The sequence below is a fragment of the Pelophylax lessonae genome, assembly GCF_965119305.1.
Source record: "Pelophylax lessonae genome assembly, chromosome: 9".
Classification (NCBI taxonomy): domain Eukaryota; kingdom Metazoa; phylum Chordata; class Amphibia; order Anura; family Ranidae; genus Pelophylax; species Pelophylax lessonae.
Window position 1 is genome coordinate 91,661,279 of NC_138776.1, and position 17,772 is coordinate 91,679,050.

General features: G+C 40.7%; 1 protein-coding gene across 1 annotated transcript in view; it reads right to left on the reverse strand.

The window, feature by feature from the left end:
• Nucleotides 1-411: 411 nt before the first annotated feature.
• The window catches only part of GABRP (gamma-aminobutyric acid type A receptor subunit pi), a 173,026-nt gene continuing 155,665 nt past the window's right edge, over nucleotides 412-17,772 (reverse strand). The window contains exons 8-10 of the mRNA XM_082267513.1: nucleotides 7,465-7,617; nucleotides 6,054-6,247; nucleotides 412-1,006 (exon numbers count right to left, since the gene is read on the reverse strand). Coding sequence (XP_082123639.1) covers nucleotides 737-1,006; nucleotides 6,054-6,247; nucleotides 7,465-7,617 — 617 coding nt within the window. The 3' untranslated portion in view covers nucleotides 412-736. The remainder of the gene's footprint in view (nucleotides 1,007-6,053; nucleotides 6,248-7,464; nucleotides 7,618-17,772) is intronic.

Sequence of the window (17,772 nt, forward strand, 5' to 3'; positions counted from 1 at the left end):
ATTAGCAGGGGATCTATGTACAGATTCCCTGCTGAAATACAGCAGAACGGAATGGATGTCACTTTTGTGTCTGTTCAGTTTTTAACTTGATCTTGTAATAAAGTAAAAAATAGAGCTTAATGGACACATATTAGGTCTATGGAAAGGCAGATGTAAAAGAATATGCATTCATTTATATCCGTCATGTTTAGATGCTAAAAAATGGAAGAGGTCGCAAACCTTTTCTGTATTTTTTTTTTTTTTTTTTAAACCTAGATAGATTTAGAGCTAATCAGATGTACATAGACTAATACAAACTGTCCATTGACTAACACTAAAAATCTGTATAGATCTGCCTAGAAAACATACCGTCGGACTTGATTAGAACAGCCATGTGAAAGGGGTCTAATGCAGTTTCTGTATTAGATTTCTAATAATAATCTGGTAATCCCTTAGATCAACTTTTTTTTGCCAAAGATTAACAAAGCCTAAAAATAACAAGACCTCTGCATAGGGTGACAGGATCAGAGAAGGGTACAAAATCATGTCAAAACCTAAGAATGATCTGGCGTGTTAAGGATTTCCACAATGACATTGCATGTTCAGAGCTTGGCAATTTAGGGGACAATTTATGAGTAAAAGCATCACTTATCTTTCCTGCATCAAGTTCACATGGCTTCAAGATGCTTTGGGGCATGGGCATAATTTCTGTCCTTCAATATTGCCATCCCCATTGATTTGAATCAGACAAAACAGTTTAGAAATACAGATAGTACACCCAGTAAAAAACATTTACTATTATAAAGCTCAGAGGAAAGGAGAGTCTGGAATAATTGTCTATCTGATGTGGGTTTTCAACTTGGAAACAATAGAAAATACACAGGAGTCTCTTCATAGTGGACATGGCGTAGTGGCTGCCTTTGCTCCTTTTTTTTCTGTTGCTGTTAACTTCAGTTTGGTCATTTTCTCTTCTAGAAACTGCTGCAATGGTTCCATTCATATCTATCTCCTCTTCTTCTGGGTCATTCTGTAAAAAATAAATCAGACGGTATTAAACGTCACTTGACCTAGGCCTACAAGGTCATGGGAAGCAAATATAAATGGTAATCCCCCCCTTTTGGGATAAGGGTTGTGAGTGGCAAGTGGTAAACAGCACAGCGGTCGGCTAGGATTTGCCCATTTAGCACAAAGCAACAAATTTGTGTTAATGTCTCCCTCCCCAGCAGCACTTTTCCCTTGCTCCATCATTAAAAATTTCTGGTGCCACAAGTGAAAAAAATATGCAATACTTCTGAACGTGGATGAGCATGTTCCTCATTCCTCTTCTTCTCATGTACCACCACTGTTTTGTGCTGCTTGGCCAAGAGCGGGCACGTGGGACATAAGAGTCCTCAGCACTGTGTAAGCTCAGTCCTTTCCTTGCTCTTGGCACCTGAACAGAGTGGCGGGAACAAAGTTAAGGTGAGGCTGTTCTCATTTGGGTATGTGGGGGGAGGAGGTGGCATCAAAGTAAAATTATTGTTTTCTCTGGAATGGACAATACACAGATTTGCCTTAAACATTACATGAACCTTCCACAAAACTGCACAGCTTTAATATATTTAAAAAAATGTAACTATTTTGCACTACTTTACTCTGTCTCTAATAGATAATAAAACAATTAGAAGAAAATTCACTGGTGGTTTTTACTTTTGTACACTTTTTTGGTGAATGGGTAAGGGGTACTATGCACCCGATACCCATTCACGTAGAGGGGGGGCTGGGATCTGGAGGCCCCCTGTTAAAGGGGGCTTCCAGATTTCGATAAGCCCGCAGACCCCGACAACCACAACCTAGGGTTGTCTGGAAGAGGACCTAGTCCCCATCAACAAGGTGCTTTGGGGTGGGGAGACAGAGTCCCCCCAAAGCACCCAGCCACCATGTTGAGGGCATGTGGATTGGTAGGGTTCAGGGGGGGGGGGCGCTTGCTCAACTCCCCCCCCACCTTTCCTGACCTGCCAGGCTGCATGCCCGTATAAGGGTGTGGTATGGATTTTGGGGGGACCCCACGCAGTTTTTTTTTCTGGTGTGGGGTTCCCCTAATTACCATACCAGGCCCTTCGGGGGGGGGGGGTTATACTGTTTTTTTCTTTATTTTTTTTAATAGCCAGGTGCCAGCAACTGTAACCACGAGTTATTTTAAATGAATTAGACTTTTTTTTTTTTTTTTTTTTTTAGAAATGTCATTTTTGCTGTAGAATGTTTAATGCATGCTACAGATGCACCACTTTAGGGACACATTAAGGGGGCCCCTCAGGCTCTATTTTTAAAGGAATTTTTTATTTTTATTGTTGCACTTTAAGCATAATTAAAATCACTGTTCCTGAAAAAAACGAATGTTTTTTTATGTTGTTGTTTTTTTTATTGATACATATGCCCCAGGGCAGTACCCAGACCCCCATACCCCTTTTATGGCCAATCACTTGCATATAAGCCTTCAAAATGGGCACTTTTGAGTTTTTGCTGTTCGGTTCCTATAGACTTCAATGGGGTTCACCATTCAGGTTAGAACATTTCTCCTGTTTGGGAGTTCTGCTGCGAACCAAACAGGGGGGTGTTCGGACCATCCCTATTCATACTTATAATTGGTCCAAGCTGGGCCAATAAAGATTATACCTGGAGCTCAGATTTTGTACCTCAAGCATAATTTTTTTTTTCTTTTTACCAAACTTTTTCTTCTTTAATCTGTAACCAGTATGACTCTACTGCCCTATGTTCAACAGCCCATCCCCTTGTCTCCAGTATATCACAGCTTACCTACTATGTCCCTTTGTGCACACTTGGCAGTTACAGTTACAACTCAAGACAAAGTCAGACTTAAATTTTTTGCCAAGGCAGAGGCAGCAGGCATACAATATAAAGAATAATAGGTAAACCGTCGCTAATGACTACAAGCATACAATTTTGGAAAGTGTAAGGTTTGGGATAGGTTATAGAAAAAAATGAATTAAAAGTAGAGTTTTCTTTAATGTCAAACATGAATGACTGAACTGTTGCTCATTTTACCGAATTCTACTAAAGAAAACGTAACATGTCATGCAAGGTTTCATCCAGTGTAAAATACTGTACATCCATGATCCTTGCAAAAAGTTTCCACATTCTAGCGTGTTAAAAAAAGGTCATTTCAACTGGAAAGTCATAATTGGTTTAGTATATAACTTGAAGGAATAGCTTCTAAAGAAAAAAAGACAATTTTGTTCTCTGACAAGCAAAGTAGAAAGCCGGCTGCGGTTTGCACAGAGCAGTTATTGTTCTGAGAGGCAGAAAATGAGCAATTATTTTTAGGAGGCTCCTACTAAGATGTTGATCTTTACACTTGTTCTTGGCTGTATTAATTAAGATTAGAAAATATATAGAAGGGTAATAAAGCGTAGAAGTAAACCAATGTGCAGCGGTGAGGAACAATTCACACAGCTGCCAGTAGATTATGTTTTATAGTTTGAGATGAGTATACATTTAATAGCTTGCAAGCACTTTTAAAGTATTTTACTTCCTTACTTCCTTAAAATGAAAAGTTCTGGATCAACAGATATTAAAGAAGAATTGTATCCATGCCACGGGAAGTAATGACACTGAAGTGAGTGTTTCATATATTGGCTGCATAGAATCTACAGGAGATAGTAGAGTGTATAGTATTGCTATCCATGGGTTTCATTCTAAAGAACTGTACCCAAGTTATAGTGGAAACACCGACCACATCCTACTTTTCAATCCACTTGAACCAGCAACACAGTTAGCAGAGTTTGTAACCACAAATCGACCCAAAACCTGTTTTTTGCAACTATCATGTAACCAAAGACTAATGTTGGACAGGAGCAGGCTGTATACTACCACAGGTATTGCACAGCATACAAGACTAGTATAAGATTGAACATGGACTGGAATTCAAAAAGTGTTTTATCAGCCTCATAACTGTTTATCTACAGTTTGAGATCATAGGCGTGAGGCCATAGGTGTGCCAGGTCCAAATCACTTTGTGCGGTGCAGATTCCCCCTATTGCCACGGCTTCCCCTATTTTGTGCCCCCCAGTGCTACTGACTTCGCTCCTCTCCTCTCCCCCTGGCTGCTGCAGGGGATGTTTCAGAATGGAGATGGGGGGGAAGGGGCTAGTAAATATCTCATTTACTGACCCTTTTCCTTAAATAGACATGGTGAACACAAACTCACTCACTTTGTATATTCATAACTGAAGCATAGTAAACTTTGTTTACTATGCTTCGGTTTGTAAATGAACAGGAAGCTGCTCAGCACAGAGCAATATCCCGTTCATTCACTGCCCTGTGCAGCTTTGGGGTGCACACCCTCATGCAATAGGCTGTGCACACCTATGTCTTGGGCACTATGCTTCTGACTGCCAGTCTAGATAGAATTCTTAATGTCACTAATATACTGCTCACTGTTCTCCTGAGAGCTTGCTGGAGAGGAAGCTGTACCTGAAGACCTGAAGTACTTGCATCTGCCTACTTCTGCTTATTGTTTCTGTGGATCTGTTCTTACTCCATCTCTCCTGCTGATTCTTGATCATTACCCCACCAGTCATCAGATCACTAGTCATCAGGTGGACAACTCTGAGGTTAGGAAGCACAGCCTTGCTCCTCTGCAAAGATGGCTACTGCCACAGAGACACAGCGTTACCAAGGCATTGTAAGGCAGTAATAGAAACAAGATCAGCTGGGGTAGCCTTTAGGCAATGCTAGTGACTAGTCCTTTCCCGTTTTGGGGCACAGCTTCCTTGGCTCAGGTCATCTTTAAGGGTTAGTTATAGGAGACTGATAAAGACTGTTGCCATATAACAAGAGACTGATTAACGTCTGCAATGTTACAACACTACACACAAATGTTCAACACTGTCTTTATCTATGCCTGTATACATTTGAGTGTTTATAATACGTCTGTAAAACAGAGTTTTTTGCTTGCATACATTTTCAGACACATTAAATGGCCAAAAGCAAGCAAAAATCCCTCCAATATATGGCGGTCGGTGAAGGGTACTGTTAATACTACAGCATGTACAGTGCCAGGTTTGGGCAATACGTATTCTGGTAAAGCATGACTGTGCCCCTGTGCACAAAGAAAACAACAAGAGAAGGGCGCACCGACCTTGTGCATTATCACTTAAAAGTTTATTAAAATCAAAGAAGGGTAGCGTACAATATACTCACAAACGTAGCATATGAACAAGCATATAGGAAATGGGCACCGCTCACTTCCAGGACACTTCTCTACTGCTGGATAACGTGATGGCGTCCTCAAAACCTGCGTCCCCCCTTCGAAACACGTAAGCCACATCAGGTTTTGAGGACGCCATCACGCTATCCAGCAGTAGAGAAGTGTCCTGGAAGCGAGCGGTGCCCATTTCCTATATGCTTGTTCATATGCTACGTTTGTGAGTATATTGTACGCTACCCTTCTTTGACTTTAATAAACTTTTAAGTGGTAATGCACAAGGTCGGTGCGCCCTTCTCTTGTTGTTTTCTTGTAGTGCCTTTTGGATACCCTTGGTCCTGAGGGGGGCAGCAAGACCTCTTCATTTGTGTCATAAAACCGCCTAGAAGATTCACCTTCTCGCATACCACTCGAGCGCAGGAGAGATATTATTGTTTTTTGGAAACCCCTGTGCACAAAGCCATGTCCATAAAGACAAAGTTTGACCAGTTTGGCGTGGGGAGGACTGCACAGAGAATAGACTTCTGGACAATTCGATAGCTTTGGAATTAACTGCAATCGGAATGAGAGCCATACTGTCTTGTCCAACATAAGTACTTGCCCTTACAAATGTCTTTTTTTTTTTTTTTTGTCTGAATGTTTTTTTGTCTGAATGGGCAAAAATTCCCGGAAACATGTGCCGAAATCTTGTGGAAAGCCTTCACAGAAGATCGGAGGCTGTTCCAGTAACAAAGAGGTGGGTGGACTCCATATTATTGGCTTTAATTTTAAAAAGGGATGTCCAATAAGTTCATAAGTGGTGGTAAGGTGTCCACAAACATTTAGTCAAATCTATTACATCATGAACGCATTGTAGATGATACATTACCTGAACATGTTTCTTTTGATCTGGGCGATGAAGAGTAAAAAAATGTGCAATTGCGTACTCCAGAAGTGCACCAAATATAAAGCTGAAGCAAATTCCAAGGTAGACGTCAATGGCTTTTATGAAACAGTTGGCATTGGGGAGAGAAGTCCTGGCACCCATCATGAGTGTGGTCATTGTAAGAACAGTAGTCACTCCTAGAGGAATCATAAAACACCAAGTGTTTCACATCAAATTTACATATATAAATAATCATACATTTTAAACCTGAGCCAATAACCACTTAAGGATCAGGACTATTTCTGATACTTGTTGTTTAAAAGTTAAAATCAGTAATTCTTGTAGAAAATTACTTAGAACCCCCAAACATTATATATTTTTTCTTTGCAAAGACCCTGGAGAGTAAAATGGAGATTGTTACAATACTTTATGTCACACTGTATTTGTGCAGCAGTCTTACAAACGCAATTTATTTGGAAAAAAATACACTTTTTTGAATGAAAAAATTAGAAAACAGTAATGTTAGCCCAATTTATTTCTATAATGTGAAAGATAATGTTAATGTAAATTGATACCTAACATGTCATGCTTCAAAATTGCGCACGCTCTTGGAAAGGCGACAAACATTGGTACTTAAAAATCTCTATGGCGACACTTTAAAAATTTCTACAGGTTACCAGTTCAGAGTTAGAGGAGGTCTAGGGCTAGAATTATTGTTCCTATTACAAGGAATGCAAACATCCCTTGTAATAGAAATAAGCAGGACAGGCCCTCTTTATTGTAAGATCCGGGGTCAAAAAATCTCAGATCTCACATCTACACTTAAAAGCAAAATCTACACTTAAAAGCTAAAATTTTGGGATGTTGTGGAAACAAGGATTGGTGGTAAAGCTTCAGTGGACACCATTTTCCCATGAGAACTCTTACAGGAGCGAATTGCCCTTCCTAGGGGGAAGATTTCCTCTCACTTCCTATTGTCTCCCTCCGTTTGTAAGTCGGAGGTTTGTAACCTGGGGACCGCCTGTATAACCTACTGTCATTTTCCCTTTTCCCTGAATGACAGCCATCACTCCCAATAGAAGCTGTGTCCAGCCCTCACAGGGTGAAGCTAATTGGTGCTTTAAGGGTGTCAAGAAATCTGCTCAAACCGAAAGGCACGATAAAGCTGATGTAGTTCAAATGAGCTTTTCCTAAGATTAAATTATTCCTATGTTTAGAGCTTAAGAAGCCTGAATCTTCACATCAGTGCTGCAGTGATTAGTATAAAGATGTTTGCATGCTGACATCATCCACTGACACAAAAGTAATAGCTTTGCAGGTGATGGTTAGTATTCTTGACCTTGCTTCAAAAACCTTCAGTCAGTCACAGTAAACCTTATTGGAGAATGCAGCAAGCAAGCAAGAGAAATGTTACCTATGCAAATTCTTGCAGGTACAGATGATTGGCTGATCCAAAATGATACCCATGAGAGTACAACCAGAAGGATTGATGGTACATAGGTCTCCAGAATAAAATACAGGATGTTTCTTTTCAGATCAAAATGAAATACCAGCTTCGGGTATCGCCCTGTAGAGGAAAATCAAGAGAAAATTAGATTTGCCATGATCTAAAGTGTTGTGACACTCCCTGGCATACACAGAGAAACAGTTAAAAGAGAAATGAGAATGTGCAGTAAGCCGCAAGAACCACATCTGAGTTTCCTGCAGTCAGATCAGCAGAAGGTGTATTCTCATTGCTAAAGGGCACTGCACTTTGTATATCGCCTTATTGAGTAAGTCCACATACCCAGTGTACAGTGTTTATACAGCAATAGGTTCATTAGGGCTTTGAAAAGAGATCAGCATTCAAAATCTTCATGAAAGCACAAGCATTCTGCGTCTGTAAAGTGGTCTGCAATGGTTTAGTAAAGATAGCACTTTTATCTAGAATGTTGTTTCAGTAGCCTGCTGAATTGAAAGTGGTTAATAAACCCAAAAACAAGAAAGTAATATATTGAAGCTTAGGAAACATTAGAAGTGGTGACTGCATTAGTTTAGTATTTTTTTTAGTTTTTTCTTTTAGGCTTTTTTCCCTTCTGTTTTCACCTGGTGATCTGGCCACTAATACACCTCCTGTATTTGAGTGCCTCCATTCTGGTACGGGCACAGAGACACCTTTGGACAGCAGCACTAAGGTATGGACAGCAGCACTAAGGTATGGACAGCAGCACTAAGGTATGGACAGCAGCACTAAGGTATGGACAGCAGCACTAAGGTATGGACAGCAGCACTAAGGTACAGTTAATGGTGAGTTAGAGATTACTGTTTTTTCCTTCTTTTCTTTCTTCATCCTCTTTTTTCCCATGGAAAAAAAAAATGGTTTATGGACACAATATGAATATATAGGGTTAATTGAGCATTATGGTCTCAGAAGGATTAAACGGATGCTTACTTATTCAGTATGTCAAAACTGTCTGTTTCATGTTGTTTTTTACTTTTAATATTTTCTGGAGCTTTTTTTGATGATTAACCTGTACAAGATAGGCTGCATGCAGTTTGGTAATAGTCAGGCCGAGCCACAAAGTTCCTCCTTTGCTTGGCATACGGTCCTCCCAATACATCTCTATGGCTTGAGAAAGGAGCAGTGACGCTCAGAAACATGTAGCCACACCCCTCCGTTACGGTCCTCCCAGGTATGACGCCATGCCATTTCAGGTTCTGTGCCCTCCATATGCTCCACAGAGGTTCACCGTTCCATCCACAGTAGTGTTAATATCCCATGACAGCACGCCACAAGGTTTACCATCACCAAGACAGAAAAATTGCAGTGCTATAATTTTTATAAATATAATTTTAATATTAAAATTATAGAGCTGCACTTTTTTTGTATGAACGTTTGGACAATTATATGCCGCTTGATGTGCTGGCAGCTTTTGTTACATGTCAGTTAACGCAGTATGATTTATTATATACAATTAGCATCACCAAGACAGCATTATCATTTTTTAATGAGTAAGTTGCCATTTGTCTTTTTAATAAAAGTCTTTTACATACTGCACTTAGTTGGCGCCTCCTTTTTTTCTTTATAGATGTGTTAAGGCCTCATGCACACTGGGCGCTAAAAACATGGAAGGTAGAGGCATTTAAATGTTTAGTTCTGCCTCTAAATGCCCCTCTTAGCCTGTGTTTCCTTGCATCCATAAGCAGCAGTGTTTAGAGTCACAAATATAAAAAATATCATTTGCGCATTCAGGAGAAAAGCATTTGCTCTAAAAACACCAGATGTGTGAAAACACATGTTAATGTGCCTAAACGCTAGGTGTATTTAACGTTTGGGCATTCATTCCTTTTAGCGGCCAAGATAAATTAATATTCAGGCCAATTAAATGATTGAATGCCAAAACGCTTGATGCGCCTGAACACAATAAAACGTATTTATAAAATGGGTTCAGAAGAGCAGGGAAAACGCCCAGTGTGCTTGAGGCCAAAAACATTAGTATAGTAATATAAGTCAAACTCCAGCTAAAACTTTAACCACTTTACCACTAGAGCATTTTGCTGTCTTACGTCTGGGCCACTTTTTGCGATTCGGCGCTGTGCGACTTTAACTGACAATTGCGCGGTCGTGCGACGCCGTACCCAAACTAAATTGACGTCCTTTTTTTCCCACAAACAGAGCTTTCTTTTGGTGGTATTTGATCACCTGTGCAATTTTTACTTTTTGCGCTATAAACAAAAAAAGAGCGTTTATTTTGAAAAAATAACAATATTTTTAACATTTTTTTTATATGAAATTCCCCCCAAAAAAATGTAAAAACCAATTTTGTTTTAAAATTTTTGGCCAATTTGTTTTCTGATACCCATGTTTGGTAAAAAAAAATCGCAAAAAGCGTATTTTGATTGGTTTGCGCAAAAGTTATTGCGTTTACTAACAAAGGGAAAGATTTTTGTAATTTTTGGTGTTTTTTTTTTAACGAGTAATGGCGGCGATCTGCGATTTTTTTTTGCGGGACTGCGACATTGCGGCGGACAGATCGGACCCCTGACTGACATTTTTGACACTTTTGGGGGTACCAGTGACATTACTGCAGTAATCAGTGCTATAAATATGCACTGTTACTGTAAAAATGACACTGGCAGGGAAGGGGTTAATTTTATTGGAGAGGGAGGGGTTAATGTATGCCTGGTGCTTACTGACGTGTGGGGGGGGAGGTGACTGTGTGAGACAAGGACAGATCGGATGTCCAGCTGTGCTGAACAGTCCGATCTGTCACTCCCTGTCACTGAGGAGATCCGCCCGCTTGTGTTTACACAGGCGGGCGGATCTCCACACTAGATCCCCGACGATCGGGGCAGAGCAGTGGCGATCGCCGCTGCTCCTCCCCTGGCCCGACTCCCGCTGTGAATGAAAACAGCGGGAGCGCGCCTCCGGCAGCGCGCGAGCGCCGCCTACAGGGGAGGAGTCTGGCGACGTAGGTCTACGTCGTCAGACGGGAACGAGCCACTTTGCCGCAGTACTATTCCAGTACTCAGTGGCAAAGTGGTTATAGGCAGTTAGAGCAATATCTTTTGCATACTGCACATGCCACCTACAGCTCTCTGGGCATAGAAACCACTGGGATTTTAAGCTAGTGCATTTTTCATCCTCAAACTATCTGTGTGAACTTAAAAATGTTTGGGATCAACACAGATGCATACTCAAACCTCAAACAAAAAGGTTAAAAAATAATGAGGGGGGGCCATTTGGTTTCTATGTTTCTTTGAAAATCCTGAAGAAAATTATTCATGCCTCAATCACTGGCCATTCTTTTACCAAAATGTTTACAAAGACTGAAAAATGTTGACATTAAAATTAGCCACGGTGCAAGTTTAGGAGATATTTATAGCACCTATAGGTAAGCCTTAACCACTTGCCGACCGCCGCACGTCTATTTACTGCGGCGGTCAGCCCCTCACAGGCAAAACGACGTAGGGCTACATCGCTAGCCTGTAAGGCTCTAGGGAGGGAGCGAGCGAGCGGGCGCGCGCCGCCGGAGGCACGCTCCCGCGCGGTCATGGACCCCCCCCCGCGCGTGTGCCCGGCAGACCCGATGTCTGCTGGGCACTCGCGATTGTCGGTTACACCGGAAGAAAGGCAGGCGGCTAATGTAAACAAAGCCGCCTGTCATTCTCCCCTGTGTAAGAATGGAGATCAGACGGTTCTACTATGTAGGACCTTTGATCTCTGTTCTTACACTAGTAGCCACAGCCAATCACAGTTAGAAACACGCCGCTAGGGACACACTTAACCTCTCCCTCTCCAATAAAGTTAACTCCTTCACTGCCAGTGTCATTTTTACAGTAACGGTGCATATGTATAGCAGTGATTACTGCAGTAATGTCACTGGTAACCCCAAAAGTGTCAAAAATGTCAGTCAAGGGTCCGATCTGGCTGCCGCAATGTCGCAGTCCCGCAAAAAACATTGCAGATCGCCGCCATTACTCGTTAAAAAAAAAAAAACAACAAAAATGACAAAAATCTTTCCCTTAGTTAGTAAACGCAATAATTTTTGCGCAAACCAATCAAAATACGCTTTTTGCGATTTTTTTTTTTTTTTTTTACCAAACATATGTAGCATAAAACAATTTAGCCTAAAATGTTAAATTTAGATTTTTACATTTTTTATTTGGGAATTTCATATAAAAAAATGTGAAAAATATTGTTATTTTTGCAAAATTGACGCTCTTTTTTTGTTTATAGCGCATGATCAAAAAATTGCACAGGTGATAAAATACCACCATAAGAAAGCTCTGTTTGTGGGAAAAAAAGGATGTCAAATTCGTTTAGGTACAGCGTCGCACGACCGCGCAATTGTCCGTTAAACTCACGCAGTGCCGAATCGCAAAATAGGCCCTGGTCAGGAAGGGGGTAAAATCTTCCGGGGCTTAAGTGGTTAATATAGGCTTACCTATAGGCAAAAGTCTTTAAAGCGGGTTTACAACCACTTTAATGACCAGGCCATATTTTGAGATTCGGCACTGCGTTACTGTAACGGACAATTGCGCGGTCGTGAGACGCTGTACCCAAATAAAATTGATGTCCTTTTTTTCCCCACAAATAGAGCTTTTGGTGGTATTTGATCAACTCTGTGATTTTTATTTTTTTCGCTATAAACAAAAAAAGAGCGAAGATTCTGAGAAAAAAAACTATATTTTTCACTTTCTGCTATATAACATTCCCAAAAAAAAAACATTAAAAAATCAAAATTTTTTAACATTTCAGGCCAATTTGTTTTCTGCTACATATTTTTGGTAAAAAAAAAAAAAAAAAATCGCAATAAGCGTATTTTGATTGGTTTGCACAAAAGTTATTGCGTCTACTAACTACAGGAAAGATCTATGTCATTTTTATTGTTTTTTTTTTTTTTACTAGTAAAGGAAGTGATCTGCAATTTTTTTGCAGGACTGCGACATTACGGGGGACAGATCGGACCCCTAACTGACATTTTTGACACTTATATGAAGACCAGTGACATTACTACAGTACTGTAATCAGTGCTAAAAATATGCACTGTTACTGTAATAATGACACTGGCAGGGAAGAGGTTAAAACTGTGGGTGATCAATGGGTTACATGTGAGCCTAGGGGAGTGTTTACTAACTGTATGGGGTCGGGGCTTATGGAATGACCATAGAGACATGCGATCCTATATAGAAGGATCACAGGCGCTCTGTGATCATTCCAGAGAGAAGAACGGTGAGCTGTGTTTACAACGGCGGGGAGCGATCGCGGGTGCCAGGTGGCAATCGGAGCCACCTGCCCATGCATCGGAGTCCCCGCTGCCGAGTGGGGGTGGGAGCTCGCCGCCGGCGGTGCTCGCTCGCCCCCTAGCGGCTTGCACGCAACCGACATAGCCCTACGTCCGTTCGCGCAGGAGGGCCAGCCTGCCGCAGTATATATGCTGTGAGCGGTCCGGAACCGGTTAATAGAAAATGAGAATGGAAAAATGAAACATGAATTTTGTTTGGTAGCAATGGCTGTGTTCTTTTTCTTTTATGATTTATTTATTATAGGTGTTTATATAGCGCTGCAAATTTACGCGATGCTTTGCATATTGTACATTTACATTAGTCCTTGCCCTTGCCCTTTCACATGCATACATACACACAAACACACACACAAGCATACAGACACACGCACACATACTAGGGCCAATGTGGACAGAAGCCAATTAAAGCCCCGTACACACGTAGCGATTGTCGGCCGTAAATATTCGGCCACCGAACGATCGGCCGATTGTCGGCTTGTTAGTATGATGCTTCCGACAACCGACAGCTACTTTTCGGCTGAACAGAATCGGGTGTGCAGGCATTAAAATTTTTGTTGGCTGACACCAGAACGGCCGATTGTTCGCCAGTCAGTACAGAATTCGGCTGACAAACAGCCGATTAGCAAGACTGGGCATGCTCAGAGAACAAAAAAGACACGGAAAGTTAACCATCGCATGACATCACTTCTGCAGTCGGCTGTTGTTGGCCGACAAAATTCATGTGCAGTCTTTTGCAGTTTTCAGCCGACAGGACAGCACCGGACAAAAGACGGCCGGTCGTTCGGCCAACATTCGGGACGTGTGTACGGGGCTTTACATACCAGCATGTCTTTGGAGTGTGGTTGGAAACCTGAGTACCCTGAGGAAATTCATGAAAACACAAGGAGAACATGCAAACTTCATGCAGATAGTATCCTGGCTGGATTTCAAAACAATGAACCTAGGGCTTTAAGGCAGTGGAGTGGCCAGACAGTTTTGGGGCTTGTGTCAATGGACATTGGGCTTATATTGGTGTCATCAATTTGAGATACTTCTGAGATTATTCAGAATTTATTGACAGTTGCGTTTGACTTTCAAACCTCCTTATGACCTGATTTTCAACTGCCTCAAGTGGATTTTGCTTTCCCATAGACTTGTAAGGGAGTGTTAAACCCTGCAGGCATTGACAAAGGCCCTTAGTGCATCAGCCTCATGTATCTAGAGTATGCAAAGTGGAGAAAATTGAAGATTAAGTATTGACCTTAGCAACTAATCATTACAGGTAGGAAATGCTAGCTGTTGGCAGCATCTTCTTTTCATACACCAGGCCCCGTTAAAAAATATAGTTAGTCAGTTCTGAATCATTCTCTGAATATCAGTCAGTCAAGTTTCATATTACTGCAGACGGATCAAATAAAGTTCAATGAAATCGATGAAAGTTACTCTTTAATTGGGAACCATGAGTTATTGGTTGTTGGTTTTTACCTTACTAAACTGTAAACTCCTGTGTCTTTTTATAAGTTAAGGTTATAGAGTTTACTTAGAATTACTATTGCACCCCCTGGGCAATGATATTATTTTTAAACTAGGTATCAGAATAAATAGAAAAGTCTGACACATTGGGTTTTTTTTTCGACTCTCTGTTCTGTCACTCTGATCTGACAGCAGCTCCTGAACAAAGTCTCAGAATATGTAAACCGATTGTGACAGTGCATTTATTTTATTTTCTGTATTGGTGTCACTGGTCCCCAAAAAGTGTCAATTAGTGTCAGATTTGTTCACCGCAAAGTTGCAGTCCCACTAAAAATCGCTGATCGCTGCCATTACTAGTAAAAAAAAAAAAAAAAAATTCCAAAAATATATCCCATCGTTTGTAGACGTTATAACTTTTGCGCAAACCAATCGATATGCGCTTATTGGGAATTTTTTTTACCAAAAACATATAGCAAAATACATATTGGCCTAAACTGATGAAGAAATTATTTTTTATTGAATATGTTTTATAGCAGAAAGTAAAAAACGTTTTTTTTTTTTTCAAAATTGTAGGTCTTTTTTTGTTTACAGCACAAAAAATAAACACCGCAATGGTGATCAAATAACAAAAGAAAAAAAAAGGACAATTTTATTTAGGTACAGTGTCGCAAGACCGCGCAACTGTCAGTTAAAATAGCATATTGCAAAAAATGGCCATGAAGGGGGGTAAACCTCCTGGAGCTGAAGTTGCTAAAACATTAACTTCCATGCCTGGCTGTTACCATTTAAAACTAAAAGATTTATTTTTCTTCAGGCTCCACTCACATTCATTTTGCATTGTTCTTTTAGTTTTGCTTAGATGCCACCATAATTTGCCATCAGATTTTGAAATATTTTATTTTATTTGTTACAGTTTTTTAAAAATTTATAATAGCTGTCAATAAATTATTATTATTATTTTTTTTTTTTTTTATTTACGAGAGAAAGGCAGTTTCCATTGGAACATAAATAGCAAATGCAATGGAAACAAAGCATCAGATCAAGAGATACATACCAAAAACAAATGGAAATTGTACCAAATCTGTCCATCGAGGTTATTAAAATATATCAATAGGACATTTTAATAGTTACTCATTTTCAGCTGTCAATAAATAATAATTCAATTCAATTTTTCATGTATTTGTCCCACGACACAACATGATTTGTGATGAAGAAATGATAAGAAGTAGCACAGTTTTTTTCCTGTCTCCCCAGCAGCCAGTTAATATAACGGCCAGGTTTTCTGTTAGGGACAATGACCTGCCATGTCCATACTGTCAAAAAAAGGTCAACGGACAGAGATTTGTAAAATCCTGTTTCTTACCATACCGATCAAACCTAATACTGTACTTGGCCAGTGAACTTGTCTCATTACCCTGCACTGTCAGACAGACCAGCTAAAAAGTATTATTCCCTCTGAGTGCCTTTGATGCCGTCTAGCATGCTGGGGGCAACAGGAGAGAAGCAGATGCAGGTTACATAAGTCACGGTATAGATTAGTGCTGAGGAAGCCAGGTCTGCAGTGTGCTACATCTCTTTTTTTCCTTTAGCTGAACTGACACAGGTACAAATAAAGCAATAGAACACTTATTTTACATTCTTTTTAACCACTCAAAGACCAGGGCCTATTTTGCTATTCTGCACTGCGTGACTTTAACGGACAATTGCGCGGTCATACGACACTGTACCCAAATGAAATTGACATCCTTTTTTTCCCACAAACAGGGCTTTCTTTTTGTGGTATTTGATCACCTGTGTGATATTTATTTTTTGCGCTATAAACAAAAAACCAGCGTCAATTTTGAAAAAATTATATTTTTCACATTTTTTTTTTATATGAAATTCCCCCCCAAAAAAATGTAAAAATCAAAATTTTTTTACATTTTAGGCCAATTTGTTTTCTGCTACATATTTAAATCGCAATAAGCGTATTTTGATTGGTTTGCGCAAAAGTTATTGCGTTTACTAACTAAGGGAAAGATTTATGTCATTTTTATTGTTTTTGTTTTTAACTATTAATGGCGGCGATCTGTGATTTTTTTTTTTTTGCGGGACTGCGACATTGCGACATTGCGGCGGACAGATCGGACCCCTGACTGACATTTTTGACACTTTTGGGAGTACCAGTGACATTACTATAGTAATCAGTGCTATACATATGCACTGTTACTGTAAAAATGACACTGGCAGGGAAGGGGTTAACTTTATTAGAGATCCAGGGGTTAAGTGTGTTCCTAGGGGCATGCTTCTAACTGTCAAGGGGCGTGGCTTTTGATGTAACCACAGAGTGATACGATCCTACATAGCAGGATGCAGTTACACCAGGGAGAATGACAGGCGGCTTTGTTTACATCAGCCGCCTGCCTTTCTCCCTCTCCAGCGGGAGATCGCGAGTGACCGGCGGACATCGGAGCCGCCGATCACTCGTGCTGGGATCCCTGTGAACCAGCGGGGGCGGGAGTGCGCCTCTGGCGGCGCGGGCTCGCCCCCTATTGGCTCGTGGGCGAGTGACGTACCGGTACGTCACTTTTGCCCAGGAGGGGTCGACAAGTGGTTAAAGTGACTCTGTAGCAGAAAAAAGGACAAAATAAAATAGAGAATCACTACATAGTAGGCACCATTAAACGTTGACTCTTATCTGTGCCCTACTGTTCTCACATTAGAATGCCCCATTGGAAGCCCTGAATTTCCAGTACAAGTTTTGACCACAAGAAGTTGAAACTCAAAGGCTGAGAGTGCATGGACGATTTTCAGTAATGTAATCAATGCTACAGTTCTTTAACAAATGGCTCCCCATGCAGTAAAGTACTTGTAGTAAGTAGTAGTAATTAATTGCATGTTTAGAGTATTGTGCAATCATTCGTATCATTAGTAATTCATTTCTACAATATGCTACTTGTGTTTCCTCTCCATAAAAAGCCATTCGTTACAAATATTTAGCAATCATTTGCTCTAGTTAGCAATCGATTACTAGTGATTTTTGTAGTGTGATCATTTTACCACTAATTGCATGTATGATCCCAGCTGGACCAAACTCAGCAAGCTCCTCTGCACCCCCTTCCTTCCCCTTGACAGTTCTCAGGCCTGGCAGTTGGCCATTCAGGCACTAAGAATTGCTGTATATACTGAATGAGCACCTCATTAAGACATACAATGGATTTGTTTGGCTCTGGCGGCAGATCCCAGTGGCAAGGCAAGGAGGCAGTGGAAAAAGCACCCACTTTTTTTTTACTGTGCTTGCGTTCCAGGACTTCAGTCTTAAATTGCATACTTCCCTAAACATAAGTCCCGCTAGATGTACCATCCAACCATAGCAGCTGTCAGTCTCTGAAAGAGCTTGACACGCTGCCCAGAGCAGGGCTTGATGGTGCACTGGCATCCTTCAAATAAACGCCTGAGCCCCATGCACTGGGGGCTAAACACCCAGTGTGAATTGAAATGAT